The sequence below is a fragment of the Bombus flavifrons genome, chromosome 11 (assembly GCF_040668555.2).
Source record: "Bombus flavifrons isolate JBK064 chromosome 11, iyBomFlav1_principal, whole genome shotgun sequence".
NCBI classification, from domain to species: domain Eukaryota; kingdom Metazoa; phylum Arthropoda; class Insecta; order Hymenoptera; family Apidae; genus Bombus; species Bombus flavifrons.
The window spans coordinates 11,648,353-11,664,151 of NC_138452.1; the positions used below are offsets into that span (position 1 = coordinate 11,648,353).

The 15,799-nt window shown below is 43.9% G+C and overlaps 1 protein-coding gene across 11 annotated transcripts in view; it reads left to right on the forward strand.

Moving 5' to 3' along the window:
* LOC138184770 (basic helix-loop-helix family member taiman) overlaps positions 1-15,799 on the forward strand; it is a 128,152-nt gene that overhangs the window by 59,820 nt on the left and 52,533 nt on the right. Inside the window, exon 1 of one of the 11 annotated variants that reach the window (XM_069123051.1) lies at positions 13,121-15,126. The exons of the other annotated variants lie outside the window; for them this stretch is intronic. Within the exon in view, the coding sequence (XP_068979152.1) occupies positions 15,110-15,126 (17 nt within the window). The 5' untranslated portion in view covers positions 13,121-15,109. Of the gene's footprint in view, positions 1-13,120; positions 15,127-15,799 lie in introns of those variants that run through there. 11 annotated transcript variants of the gene reach the window in all.

Genomic DNA, 15,799 nt, shown 5'->3' on the forward strand with positions numbered 1-15,799 from the left:
CATTTAAGACGTTGTGATTTATGCGCCGGGAATATAGTGTGTAAGGGGGATTTTTCGCGGCGAACCGGAAACCGTTAAAAAATGTAGAAACGTTGCTGATAGCAGTTGCAGCCGCTGTCTCCTCTTGCGCACAAAGTATACTCAACTTTTACACATTGAAACGCGTGATACTTCGTTTGAAATTAAAGAACGCAGGACCGGTTTGCTGAGTCTAACTATACTTCTAACAGAACGGTGACTCACGTATTGAACGTATAAAATGCTAAAATCAAAGCTCTTCTTCTCTTCGTACTCCAACATTCTCGTTTGTATTCTAATTGGCAATGACACACACAAACAAAGAAGATCGCATTTATCAGTACGAAAATTTCATATTTTACTCGATAGCTTCTTCTTTATCATAATTTTTTCTATATTCCGACGCGGTAATACTTTTATAATTATAAATCAACGGAAAAACTAACAGGAAAATACTGCAGGAATTTTTATCTTTTAATTCGGTTCTCCTTCTTATCGTACGTTTCTTCCATCTTTTTTATTACGCATTTTTGAAATGTTCTCGACTTACATCACCGTGTGTATTATATTGGAACAGAGAGAAATGCGAGGGGCGTAAACGATATAAAGTTCTTTGCTTTAAATTGCATTCCCTTCACGCAAAATTCTCATATTTCTATTTCTGCTTTATTAAATTTCCTACGTTTATATCGTTCGAGGTCTTCGAGTTCTTTCTCCTCGATTCTTGCTCACGTCCTTTTCGCAATCCTCTTTTCTCAAATCTTTCTCTCTCTCTCTTTCATTTTCTCTCTTTTATCTGCTTTCTTTCAAACTGTTCATAAATGTTAATATATTCTTTCCACTTCCGAAATTTCATTTTTTCTTATTTTGATTGTATTATCCAGCTCGTTATAAGCTTCCTTCGTTTTTGTGACTCGAAACGCTCTTCAAAAACTCGGAGATGTTGCACAAAAGCGCGTAAGACGCCAAGTACACTGGTTGTAACATTCAGCAGACACAAACAAACCGCTATCGACATTTCATTTCGTTGCTTGCATCGTACAAGGATACGAATTCGCATAAACATCGCCAGTTTACTCGCGAACGAAAGAAACTGCAGCTACAATAGGCTAAACGTAATTTCAAACGACATTGGCATTTTATCGATTTTATGCTCGAGTTTTTCTTAAAACGGAAAGATCTTTTTACTCGTAAAAACAATTCGAGGTACGCGTCGCAGTTAATCAGCCTGTAAAAAATTCGTGCAAAACAAATTTTCTCTTATTCTCGTGAAACGATTGTCGCAACACGCGCATAACCGCGGCTCGAAACGAGTTCTGCGAAGAACGCGGTGACGTACGTTTACGGCAAAGCAAAGCGCAGTGAGACACGTTTCCGAGGCGTTCTCGTTCCCGGACGCGCCATATCTTTTTGCTTTCCTTGATCTACATATACGCGAACATTGTGCGCTCCTCTAACATTAACTCTCAATTAAACGCCTCTGCTGCGAGACCCCCGTGATACCTATGGGCGTCGTACCATCCACGAAACGACGGTTACCGCGCGTAACTGCCTGCTGGACCGCGCTGGTCGGATCGCATAAATTGCTTTTACGCGTATTCCTCTCTGTTAACGCGAAACCCTTCCTTTCGAACAGTACCTTTCAACGAGCGATCGGGTTTCAACGTTAACGAGAGTGTTTCTCCACTTGGGATATTAATATCAATAGGTTCGCTGATTCGTGTATACTTAGCTGCGTCACGCTTCCTACAAACGACCATTTTTTCTTTTCTTTTCTTTTCTTTTCTTTCTTTCTTTCGAGTAAATTATTCCGTACGATCGTAGAAATCATGGGAAGATCGCGACAGAAAGACGATTACGAGTACGTTTTCGTCGATTCTCTCGTATGGATGTCGCGCTTGCCACAACGTGTAACGTACGTCGACCGATACGTTCGGCTGAAAAATGTCGTCTTCGTCGACGACGATTTGTCTCGAGTGTCAAAACAGCAAATCGAAAAATCCGATGAAAGATTTCCGTGAGTTTACATCGTGGCGTGTCTGCTCGTGGGCGCGCGACCGTTCGTTCCGGTTGCATAATCGTCGGCCCGATTTATCGGCGGAGCTTTTCGACGCAAAGGGTAGACGCGACCCGAATTCGTAAAAGGGTCGAAGGAAAGGGAAAGGGAAAGGGAAAGGGGCGCTTTGTCGCGATACACGACGAAGGAAGTGGGCTCGCGTGCACACGTTTTCGAAACGCCAACCTACTCGGCCAACAGTTCGGTTAGGTTTCGGTTAGGTCTGCTGGTTGAGCGCACACGCGGCCCTGAAACACTTCCAGCTTAGGCCTGAATTTGGCCAGCGTGTCACGTTCACTACTGGGACACATCGCTGGCTTTCACTCGTCGCGTCGGCTGGATTCACTTTCAAAATTATCGAAGAGCCTCGGTGCCTCCGACGTCGAATTCGCTCGATTCCCAAGGAAATGCGTTCAACTCTGCCACGCTCTTTGAATTTTTATGCCCTCACCTTGGTCCCGTTTCGATATGCAAAATAGCTTCTGACGGTTTCGGCGAAACTTTAATATCAAATTCCAGCAAGAAATTAGGAACGTCGATTACTCGATGCAACGTCCGAACGTACGTCAAAGTTCTGCCAAATGTAAAACCGATCTTTCAACGTTTCCACGTAATTGCAGTTTCGCGGTGAAAACCGATATTTCGTACTTTTTCCATTAAACGAAGAAAGTCTTACGGAAACGCGCGATAGAAGGCTTTAATCGAACGATACCGATCGAGCCTTTTCAAAGGCTGTGTTTAATCGCGCCACAGATTTACGCTTTGTTCGCGAATAACGAACACGTAGACGCGAATTTTACACAATTTTACACGATCGAACGAAAATAACCAAGTCGTAGTTTCTATAAGTTTCAGCTTAGGCTGAAGCACTTCGATGATTCGACGCGTAAAAAGAACGCGAATGAATTGCTCATGTTCGAACGATCGCGTAACTTAGCTGTCCGAAAAATGTGCCATTTTGAAACGTCGAAACACGGATATCAATAATTTTCTCCATCTTCGTTCGCCGAATGATTGAAATTTAATATCGATATATTTGATTTATAATAAGAGCGATGGTCATCCGAACGTTATTTCTGTTTCAGTTTTAGTTCGATTATGGGGCTCAGCGGGTTTATTGTATAAATTTCCCTACTAAACTAAAAGTCCCGGTTGTCTTTCGTACAAAGATAAATGGTCGAGTCTAATTTTCAATGAGATTAAGCGTTACCGTTTCACGGTGTTCATAGAAACGTTAGTGTCGTTTCTCTGATGGATTTATTAACTGGTTCTTAACGCGTTTCTTGTTAAGCCACGGTAGCGTTTTGCGCCGCTTGTAACGTTATTAATGAACAGGTTTGCTTAATGGCGAGGGTCGCGCGCTCAGCAACGCTTAAAACGCATCCGCTCGCCAGCAGAAATTTTTTTTTTTTTTTTAATTAGCTTGTAAGCGATCATACGTGTCAGACTCTATGGGACCGAGCGAAATTACGCGAACCAACCAAGTTTTCAAACTGGCTCGGTCGTAAATTAAACCACTTCGTGGTAATCGAGTAAGACGCGAGAAATGTTTCAAAACGACACTTTGCTCGGCGATCGATAAAATGTTTGTTGATCGAACGCTGTACAAAAGCTACGAACAACGTGTCGTCGGCGTCGTAACGGCAGAACGACTCGGCGATACGACAATAGTTTTTCCTATCGCAACGTACGCGATAATAGGAATATTATTTGAAATGTATCGAGTTACTCGCGAGGCTAGGTAATTCCAAAGGGAGAAGATGAGAAGAAACGCGGTTGTTACGTTTTCCCGCGTGCTGTTCGTATCGAAACGATATAAACTAGTCCAACGATCAAGTTCATTTTCGAAAGTGAAAGTATCGTTCCACATTTAGCTTCTCGCTGTCCGATTGATAATTATGCGTGTACAATGTAAGAGCCTCGCGACGATGCAACGTGACGATCATCTGGCAGATGAAAACGATCGATTTACAAAAGTCATACGTCGATTTTCGTAAGCTTTGCTCTCGTGCGCGCAGGTGTGATATATATGATCGACGCAAAATACGTTGCAAGATAAATTGAAAAACATAACACTCGTTGTAATATCCTCGCTTCTCTCTTCTACTTTCTAATTTATGAAGTTGATCGCTATAATCTTCCGAACGATTCGCATAACCCGACTAAAACAAAAGTCGCTACAAAAAAGAAATTGAATTCGTTTCGATATATCTTGTAATATATCGTTTTTTTTTTTTTAGCGAAACGAACGTGTCTCTATAAATCTTGGGATTTTTTTTTACACCCGTCTTTCGTTTTCCATAAATTAGCGCGTAAATCATTCGATTTTCATCCCCGTGGGATGACAATATATAATTACGTCAGCACGAGTTACGCAAACAGCGTTACGACGAACTAAAACGCAGGCAGCGGCGTTATCGTCGATTAAAGCGAGGTAAACGCTGATTCAAAGTTGACGCTGGTCCTGTTCGTTCCACCGTCCAGCAAGGTTTTCAAACACGTTAAAACTACAAAGCAGAGCGCGATATTCGCGACTCGTCGGTGTTCGACTAAGAGCGAAACGCGTAATAAAAAATATCGGCCGACGAAGAAGACGCCGCAAAAAGGGCGAAGACGGGGTGGCAATTTTGATCTCGAGCGATCGACTCCGATCGACGGAATTTCACTTCCTACTGTCAATTGCAACTCGAATTAAGGCCGAGTACGCGTTCATTCTCTCTCTTCGACCTCGTCCGATTGCTTCACTCGGGTGAAAGTATGCTAATAAGCTTGCCATAATTTTATGGTTGAAATTGATAGTCCAGCTCGGTCGTTCATAATTATTATCACTTCTGTACACCTCAACAGGAATTATCGAGGAATACATCGAACAGGAATTATACTCTCTCTTTTCTTTTCTCTTGCCAAGTCGGATATCGTTTGCCGTAAGTATTCGCGGAAAATTATGGAAAATTTCAGAGCATCAGGGTCGTGCTGCGCAATTTGACCGATATTGTTAATGGAATCTTAGGAGTCACGATTCACGCTTCACAGGCTACGAGCGCCGGTAAACTCTCTCTCGTAACAAGTTTGATATTAAAAGAAGGGATAAAGTTCCATAACGTTATTATCAAGAACGAACAACGTTACGTTCGTATCGAAATTGAAATTAATTCGAAGGATAAATATAGAAGAAGTCGTAGCTGTGATCCAACTACGATCGAACGCGACGTTAATAACAAGCAGGATACGCGTTATAAAATCGCGTTATAAAATCGCGTTATAAAATCGCGTTATAAAATCGCGTTGGCGCGTTGTTTACGCATGAAACGAACGATTGTCGAATTACAGATTACACGTTACACGCGAACGATTTTACGGGCCAAAGGACCTAATGAATCATATTGGAAGCTCGTCGTAATTATCGGCTAATTACCACGAACGTTTCGATCGTGTACCTTTAACGTTATGTAACAAGCAGGGGATGAGAGTTTCGCGTGTGACATCGTTAGACCGACGATATAAATGAAAACTCGTTTCGTTGGGTCGATTCATCGGCGCGGCGGGCCGAAAGGAGCGGAACCCGGTTGTACATATATCGTTGAATTATCCACGCTCTGTCCGCTCGAGAGAGGCTAATCTGAAATTCCTCTTACCTTGCTAATTAACATCCAGCCCCGATACCTGTGTGTATACGCGTTGTATCATCGAAACGGAATCTGCTTAATTTGCGATTCGGATTGTACAGCTCCGAGTCTATGATGAAAGAACCGATGTGTCGGCGGTTTTCACTGGAAGAAACAGCGTCTCCGTTTCTACGCCGATGATAATTTGCCTTATGAGATACGATCTTCGCGATATCGTTCTTCGTCGTTGCACCGTTGCTTCTTCCAGTTTATCTCGTAGAACGCTCGAATTTCAGCGTAAGCAGATTTTACCGTTTCAAACTAAAAAATTTCTACTTGTTGTTACAGCGTTTCGTCGTGATCTTCCGTGCGTTTTTCCTCGATACCCGTATTTACGAATAATTCGTTTCCTTTTTATCGCGCGTTGCGATAAATCCGCGTCCCTTCTTCTATCGCCAGCGAATAAATCAAGCTCGTCGTATACATCCCGACGAGAAGATGCAAAATCGGATTTTACGCCGAAAGTATCGATCTACCGTTTCTCCGTTGCGATCGAGAGCCGTTAAAGATTTTCTTTTTCAAGCGTTCTGTACATTTAACGATTACAATTACCATAAAAGCGTGAAATAGGTGGTAAACGAACTCCGAAATGAATAGCCAGAGAAAAGTCGGCGGTTACGTCGATCCGCTTTCCTTGTCCACCTATTTCACCTTTCCAAGAGCGTCGATAACAGCGATAGAGCCTCGAAAATTCACCGTGCTTTGATGAGAAAATGGAAATTACGTTCCCTTCGATATTACATTCTAATTTTGTAGTTCTTTCTTTTATCTTCGATCAAATTTTAGCTAATGTTTCGACGTGGCTTGCACGGTATTTAACATAGCAGCCGGTTAACGAGTTCCAGGATAAATGCGAAAACTTTGATAACACAGAGAAAATGTCGATCGAATGCTGACGGGACTCGTGGTAATTAAAAATTTTGCCCTTCACGAACCAAGTTGGGACAAAGCCGCGCGATAATCGCTAGAAATATGGAGATAGGAAAATTAAGAAGAAACGTCGGCCAAGTTGAACGGAGGCTCGTTTATTAAAACTGCCACGCTATTAGAAGTTTCGAGCGATCTTGTGCGCGAATAATTATGCAGAACGAGCGAGGATCGACGAAAGATGTTTCAATACGAGAATATCGGCGAGATAGGATCTCTCGTTTGTTCTTCGATGAAAAAAATACTAGTTTGACCGAAATAATCGAAAATTCACATCGAAAGTCGGCGATTGACCTGGCAGATAAGCAACGTAATTAGCCAGGTAGCAACGAGGAAACGTTGCTTAAATTTTTCAGTAATCTCGAATACAATAGACGATATTAACCATCGAAATAATTTCATCGAGATCCACGAGGTGATACGCTTTTCTTTGATCGAATATCTCGTACGAAAGAATCATCGTTCGCAAAGATTTATCGCAATTGTTTGCAAATTGCGATTTAAGATACGAACTTCTTCGAGAAAGGACTAATCTTTCTCGTTGATTCGTTGTTTCTGATTTACTCGTCGGTTAAATCGATCGAATCTATCGAGTAGAAATTATTTCTTCCGTTGAAATTCAAGCGAGATTGAAATTCACGAGACGCGAAACGTTCGTGTGCCGCGCCGCAGTGAAGAAATTTTCAGAAAGTAAAAGCGATCGGTTTAACTTCTCGGCGATTTATTTGCGATCGATAAAAACGATACGGATAATCGTTGGAACGTAAAAGCGCGATCTTCGTAACGTAGAGATCGCTATCTCACGGATTCGTCGTATCGAATAATAAAAAGGCGATACGTGCAACTTGCAGCAGAAACGAATCGATGGACTAGCAAGAAAGTAGACGAGGAAATTTCACCAGTGGAAGAAAAATGATTCGTTTCCGATCGATAATAAGCGCAGAAGAAAGAACGCTGTACGAGTTACCTACTGTTAGTCACGTTTCGCGATAAAAGGTAACGAGCAAACGATAAAACCCGCATAACGTCTCCGAGTTTTTAACACGTCCAAATCGAATCATTCTTTACACTGATCAATACGTCTGTTTACGATACAATAATTATTCTACACAGTGATGTACGTGTTTTTAAAAGAATCGAAGATAAAAGCACGAGAAAGTTAGGACAAAGTAACAAATATAAATAATCAAACGCATCCACGTCCACCTACCTCGCGTGTGTCGGTCAGGGGGTTGACGTGGCTCAGTCGCATCGCGACGTCTTTCAAAACAGACCGGAATAGCGAAAAACTTGGCCGATAGCCTTTCGTAAACAGTCACGCTCGTCGTAAAGATTCTAGCGTTGATTTTTATGCATAGACAAAAATCGTTTATTCCTATTCGATCGTACAAGGTCTGACAAAAGAAGCCTTAAAGTCGTAAAAAATCTTTGGAGCTGGATAAAAAAAAAAAGGCTAAAAGGCGGAAGAACGAATACGAAGAACACGGAAGAAGTTCAAAGTTGAAATTGAAAAATTCTAGTACACGTGCTGCTTGGCATGGAACTGGAAAAATGGTTCTCGAGTTATTCAGCGGCACGCTTCCCCTATCGATAAGGGACGGGACACGTGTAGTATGAACCTGAACTCGACATGACGGCTCAGAACGGCGAAAGGATAGAAAGGGTATATAGTACATAGGTAGAGGTGTATGCACGAGCCACGGGGAATTCTGGTCGATGGCCGTGGCGGAGAACGCAGAACAGTTTACAACTGCATATACGAGCTAGGGAAGTGTGTTACTACTGGAGCGCGCGTAACCGAGAGACCTCGACCAATTTAAATGCGCGATCGCCTTCTATGGATCATCATCGACTCGCTAGAATACCAACGGATTAGCGCTTCATGCTCTGGCAACGGATGCTACTTTAGAATTGCCGCGTGAATCAGAAATCGATCCTCCTTCGTACGATGTTTCTTTTCACGAAGCTTTTCAACGGGCTTCGACGCGAGACGGAGCAGCTTCTCGACCGTTGAACGATGCAACGCGCGAACGGCTGAATCGTTATCGTGACCTATATATGGAGTTTCAAAAATTTCTTCGAAAAATTATATGAAGAAAGAATGACCTTTTTACGCGGACAAAGATTATTCCTTGATAAGTTAAAATCAGAAGTCTTGCAGTAAGAAAATAATCTCGCTAGTTTTCTTCTTATCGGGAACTTTGAATTTTCGTTTATTAGGAGATAATTCTTCTCTCTTTTTGTTTTCTTCGCGTTGAGAAACAATGGTTTTTGGAACCAAGCGATTACGCGTGCATACAAAGACGAAAAGGAATTTGTAGTTTCGAATTTTATTCAAAAGGATATTTGTTTAATATCTTTGTAGAACGTGTAAGAAGTACATTTTCGATATTTGACATTTCTTCGAAGACAGGTAATCCGTTTATTTATGCTTGAACTTTTAACGCCGCTTTATTTCGCGGAATGTTCAAAATTAGCGACCGAAATGTCATGCAAATTACGCTTCAGGCGCGTGTGTGCGTCGTTCGAGCAAAGTGAATTCAGTGGTACGTATCCTAGATTCGTAAGCTCGTTTTCTCGCGAACAGCAGCTTTCCAAGTTACATCAAATCGCGACATCTTGTAGGTTCTTGTTTAAATTTCATTTTTCCAAATTTATTAAAAGTTGTCCCGTTGGAAACAATAGATCGGTCGTTATCGAGCGTCCATTTAAATTATTTCTTTGGAAAATACTTCGTGTCTCCCGAATTGTTCAACAATTATCGCACACGAATATCAAAATCGACGCATTTCGGAAGCACATTCTTCGAACGCCAAATATTTTCAGAGGCGTTCTTTCGACGAACCGTAGAGGTGTCTTGGGACGATTTCGAAGATCGACGATCGCTCCTCGACCGTCAGCTCGATCGTCCAGAAGAACAGGTGTTTACCTTGTGAAAGCGTGAGTATCGCGGTGACAAGCGTTATTCGACGGAAGAGAACGTAGGCAGACCGAGGCGCGTGTAGGTAGAAGACGGATAACAGGCAATGGCGTAACGAATAGACGAGTAATAGAACCCGTTTGCCATTGATTTAAATTATCTCGTTGCTTGTTCCTAGCGCTTTGGCCGGAAAACCGCGATCTGTCAGTCGTCGATCAAATTTCCTGTTACTTCGTACACCGAGGTTTTGCCGAAGAAATAAGAAATTTGTTATTCGCAGCGCGATTAAGGAGAAATATTCGTTTTAGTTTGAAATTTCGCGTTTTCTTTTCTCGTTCGAACGACGTCTCGTCTCGGTGATCGTTGGAGTTCGAAAAGCCGATCGAGCAACCAGTTTGGAATCCTTTTGTTGGGATCGGAAGCCAAGAAACTGCATGAAGTTGTCGCACCTAATTCAGACCGGGTATCAAATTCCGGCGTGTCCGTTTTCAGCGATAGAACTGACGTCATTATTCTCCGAATGCTATGAAATCATATTTTATGGCTGTTAAAGGATACGGCCGTCTGTTGTCGCAGGTTACTTTTTAACCCTTTCCAATTCCACCTTTCTTTCAACGACGACCGTAAGAACACCAGAGCACGGATCACGATATATTGAAATTCGAAATGGAACGAATTAAACGTAATTTCGAAGATGGAATATACGGCAGGATGCGTTGAAAGTATTTCGACGTTTAAACGGCATCCTGATCGCATAACGCAACAAGCGTGTGACATTTAGGACGCTTCATGATCAAAATCATTTACCGCTGGGATCCCGTTTGCTTTGATTTTTTGTATAAATCCAAACGGAAGAACGTTGCTAAAAGATATTGGTCGATACTGTTTCACGATGTTGGGATAATCGCGTCGTTATATCGCGGACGAGAGGTCGGCGAGATTCCTTCGTCGCGGTGAAATTAGAATGGAGAAAATATTTCTATCGTATCGATGGGATCGAAGATAAAATCAAAGAGACGTCTTTGTTGCGCTGAAATCAAAATCGATTACCTACTTTTGGTTATCGCAATCTACTGCGATATATGGAATAAATTGAATACCTACGTATACGAAACGTAGCATAGTACGTACGAACGAGAAAAACGCGAATTACTAGACGATATTTGCGAGAGAAAACCGGACAGAAACGATCGATGGAAGCGATTTTGACGCGCGTCGCGATGACACAAAAGCTGTAATACCAAGTATTTGACACGCGTGTCTCGTCAGCCTTTTCGAGATTACCTAAAAGTGTAATTCGAGCGTCGTTTCTGTATACACGCGATCGCGTAAAATCGTCGTAACGAACGACAAAGAAGGGAAATAAAATGTAAAACACAAAGTAAAACGAAGAGGAGGAAAGAGAGACGGATACGTTCGAGATGGCAGCGACACTCCGTGTGTCAATCGCGTTTCCAGCGACCAGATAAAGTTTCTCGCGAATATGGAAATCTCGGAGAGTAACGTATTTCGATCGCGGTCGACGACTTTTTTTTTCTTTCTTTCTTTCTTTTTTTTTTTTTCGCAACGTTGCAAAATCGCGTGCCGGTCAATATCGAACCGACGCGACGAATGGAATAGCACGGCGAACAATAAAATATTACGTCGGTGCATTAAAAATGTAGATACGGATCGATGTTGACACCGGTTGAAGTTCGTTTCGTTCCACTATTAGACGCGGCACGATCGATCCGGGAACCTGCTGAAAACCAATACGCAACGAATCGATCGTCGGGCAACTCTTTCTTTGTATAATCGTTTTTATCGATAATTTAATTTCGTTGCAATTTTATATGCGTGCCCGATAGGAATTTAATTAGGTCTTTGACGTTAATGCGGTGGATTCAAAGGGAATATATCTTTTCCCAGCTATAGAGGATGCACGGACGCGAGGTCGAAAAGGGACGATAACTGTGTATAACGAGCTAGATACGCAGACCACGTAGAAGCTAAGATTAATTCGCTAGATTGCTGACTTTTTAACGTTCGAGCTGCTGTGCGTGGATTAGCTATTGTGTAAGCGTATAATAATGGGAAAGACTACACGAAGGAATAAACGAAACGATATCTTTATTTCGCTTCTCTTTCTAACGCGTCTTTAGATATAGAGTACTTTTAATATCAAGTCTCACGTATATAAACGTATTCAAACTTTTGATATTTTTAATATTTCCTTTTCACGTTTCGTCGAACAAGCGAAAATATTAAAGTTAAAGACGATTTGCGACGGAGAAAAGTATGGAGAACGCGTGTTTCACGTTTCATTTTTCTATATACTTCGACCCGATATCGTACATTTCGTATTTCAACGCGTGACACTTAAGTTAAAACGAATTTAAGCAATTAATCGTATTATTACCTCTCAAGATAAGACAGATCAATAGCAGATAAGAAATTAACGTGGCCAATAGTAAACGTTCGATTTAACCATCGATAACATCAAAATGAGAAAGCATCTCAACCCTTTCCTACGCTCAGATTTCAAACGTATCGATATCTCTACCGTGTCTCATACACGTAGATCGTCTTTTCCAATCTATCGACGTTTCCGACGTTCCGATCAATTTGCGTTTCAACCCTAGCATTCATTTTTCCCCCACCACGAAATCGTAAAATTATCATTCAAAATTCGTAATTCTTACTTCTCTTCCTATCTCTTTTACGTACCTCTCTATCTGTACTATTCGTATCCACTGCTCTAAACAATTTTTATTTCCAGCTATAAAGTCAATTTATTATTATCATTACGAACTATCGTTATCATCTCGGTGGGGTGGACGCCGCCCGGGCAGAGAGATCTTGGCAATTTTCGTATTCATCGGAACAGCGAGAAGGAGAAGACATTTGCCGGGGGGATGGTTGGAGGTCGGAGAGCATTGTGTGGTAATAGGCACCATCGTGGCGACATTCGAATAGCCGCAATCGCGTCGAACCGAGGCAGAAAGGGAAACACGGGAATTAGAAGCGAGTAAAATGAACGGAAAAAGGGAAATCGGCGCGGAGAGGCACGCGGCGAGGAAAGTACGCGATACGGGATCGTCGTTTCGTCGATTACGCTCTATACAGCAGCGTAATTGCGTATGCAATTACGGCGTCTGAAAGCGAGCATCATCCAGCTCGCGCGACTCCTGCGCTCGCCGTTTTCTTCTCTAACTGTGAATCCGTAATCCGGTAATTTTACGGCAATACATCGCTCTTCCTTTCGTTTATTTGCTTTCCGCTTATTTTTCCTCTTTCTGCTTCGTAGCTGTTACCGTATATACACATATATCTTTACAAGAGAGCAAACGAAAGTAACTAGCAGTTGTCGTACGTGAAATGCTCTTGATAGTTTGGGAAATTATTTAACGGCGATTGGTTACGATTGGCGCTCGACGAAGCCAATACGCGCGATTGAAATTATTCGACGAAAAATATTAGAAGAGAAAATTTTGGCCGACGTTCTTGTGGCGTTCGTGACACTAAAAATTGATTTCCACGTATGTTTCTTTGCGATTCGTTATGGAAAATTTTAATTGAAATGAAAAAGAAAATGAAATTATTATACCTGGTAAATGGAATATTTCAGAAAAGGAGCACGGTACACCGTCATCCCCGAAGATATTAATCAACCCGTTTAAACTATCGCCGAATTGCGTCAATCCACCCCCACCCCCGTACTCCAGATATCAAATCCCCCACCCACGTTACTCGCTACCGAAAATCTATCGTCTCCACAAAATCCCCAACAAGCAACACCCACGACCGCACCGATGACCCACTTTGCCGAGCAGCTCGTCCGCATTCGACCGAAACCTCGAAATCTTCTCTACCGTCGTAAAGTTACCCTCTGAACGAAAATCCGTCGACCGAACAACGTTGCACGCGACTGCAGCTCACCCCGACGTTCCAATCTGGACGTGTAACCTTGTAAGCAACGTATCGATATAGACGCGTAGCTGTCCGACGATGAGACGACAGGAACGAACGGGAAAGGAAGAAACAGGTGAGAAGCTCGAGTAGATGGGATCGGTCGGGTGCATTAAACGTGGCACGTAACGCGGCGGTCGACTCGGTCGTTCGGACGGTCGCGAAGGCAGGCGAGGCGGGCCACGGGTGCGCGCAACGCCGCGCATGTCCGTGTTGCCATGATCGCCCTGGCCCACTGACCTATATTACACGCGGGTACAGGTCCCGCATATACGAGTCGACCCACGAGCGACCGATGCTCGGCCGTGGCGACTCGAACAGGCCACGCTCGCGTCGCTAGTTCCATCGCTAGCTGTAGCTGACGATCGTTGTCTCCGTTATCTGGATACGCGTCGTAGAGTAAATTTCGAGAAGCTCGCGTCGGATAAACCGGACGTTCGTCGATCTCCGTAAAAAGTCGCATATACGTCGTTATCGGTCGTCACGATGCAACCACGTAGTTGCAACGGATCTATCGTAACCGCGAAGAGCAGCTGATTTTAGAGGCCGTGGCTGGAACGTGGCGTCGGTACGCGACGAATCGTCGGTTGGCGACGCGTTGCGCCGTAGCCGAACGAACGAACGCGATACGACGAATCAGTGCGGCAGTCAGTCAGTGAGTCGGTACTGTCAGTAGACGCGCGTTCGCTGGCCAAGCGGCAATAAGCAGGCGGTTCGCAACGATTCTCGCGTATATAGTACCTACGTAGAAAAAGAGAGAGAGAGAGAGAGAGCGTGTGTGTGTCAGAGTATCCGTGCGAAGTTCGCTCGTTCAACTCTAAAACACGCGGCGAAGGAACCGAAGGCCGACGGTGGCGAGGAGCGCGCGCACACGTCGAGAAAGAGGAAACACGCGATGTATGCGCGATCGTCAGTGGCGGCAGTGGCGACGACGGCGACGGTGGTGAGCGATTGTTGCGCAAAGAGAGGCGAGCTCGAGTGAGTGCGCGCGCGGATAGTCGCTTCTGCGACTGGCGCTGGAAGAAAGGAGAGAATAGAAGAGAAGAGGAGCTACCTCGGGGAACAGCCAGGCAGCGCGCATCAGCTTCGAAGAGGGGAGTCGTGGAACGTTGCTGCGTGACAACTGGGTGACGGCTGCGTGGATACACGCCGCCGCTAGTGATGCAAGGTGTTCTTCCTAGCGATAAGTGGTGACGTCGGCAGAAGCAGCGAGCGCCGGCTTCTTCTTGCCGCGGGTGTGCTCCTTTACGGTCACCTTCTTCTTCTCCCTTCTGCCTTCTTTCTCCTTTTTCTTCTTTTCTCCAACTTCCGTTTCCCTCCGTCTGCCTGCTTCGTCGATCGGAGCTCGATCCACCCGCGTAATCTTCCGCTCTCGCTCCTCGCCATCGCGTCTACTCAAAGTATCCGGTCTCCGCGGTGATCGGAGAACGCAAACGAGTTCGTTGGTGCGTGAAGTTCGCGTGTACGATGAAACGATTGGAAGTTGCGATGGATGTTTAGGAGTGGAACGGCGTGGAATGGAAACGAGGTCTCTGGGTGTCGACGTGTCTTGGAGTCTCTCGTGGCACCGCGAGGATGCTTCTTGGAGAAAAGTAAGATAGAAAATCCAGCCGTAATTCTTTTACTATGTACGATGAATTATGTAAAACGTTGATCGATCGACCGATTGATTCGATGAGACGGTGTACCTTGGTCCACGTGACGAATATCAGGGATATTTTTTAGCGTCGTGCTTCTCTCTCTCTCTCTCTCTTTTCTTTTTTTTAATGATTCGGAAACTCAATCGAGATAAGCAAAACAGCGAATAGACGAGCGTGCTACGACGAGCATATGCTATTTACTTAAACGTGGCCAATTCTGGCAACGAGAATGGGAAGCATTCTCGCGCGCAAAAATTATTGATTACCCAGCAGCCGATTCGACGTAGATGGCTGACGTAGAATTAGGACGTTGGAAGGAACCACACGGCGCGCGTTGCGGCCGCGAAACAATCGTTTTTCTCGAGCTGATATCAAGGTCGAGTGCCTTCGATCCGTCGACGTTCTCCTCGGCCCTTGCCTCTTCTACACGCTCCTCGTGCAAACGTTACGATTTCCCCCGTTCTTTCTTTTTTTCCTTTCTTTTTTCTTTCTCTTCTTTCACGGGTTCTCTCGTTACGAGACGTTGGCGCGCAACGAACGCCGTAACTTTTGTTTCAGATTGTTTCAAAATCCGTGGAAAACTGTGGCGAAAAGAAATTTTCCTGCCAAGGCAACGAGCGCTGTG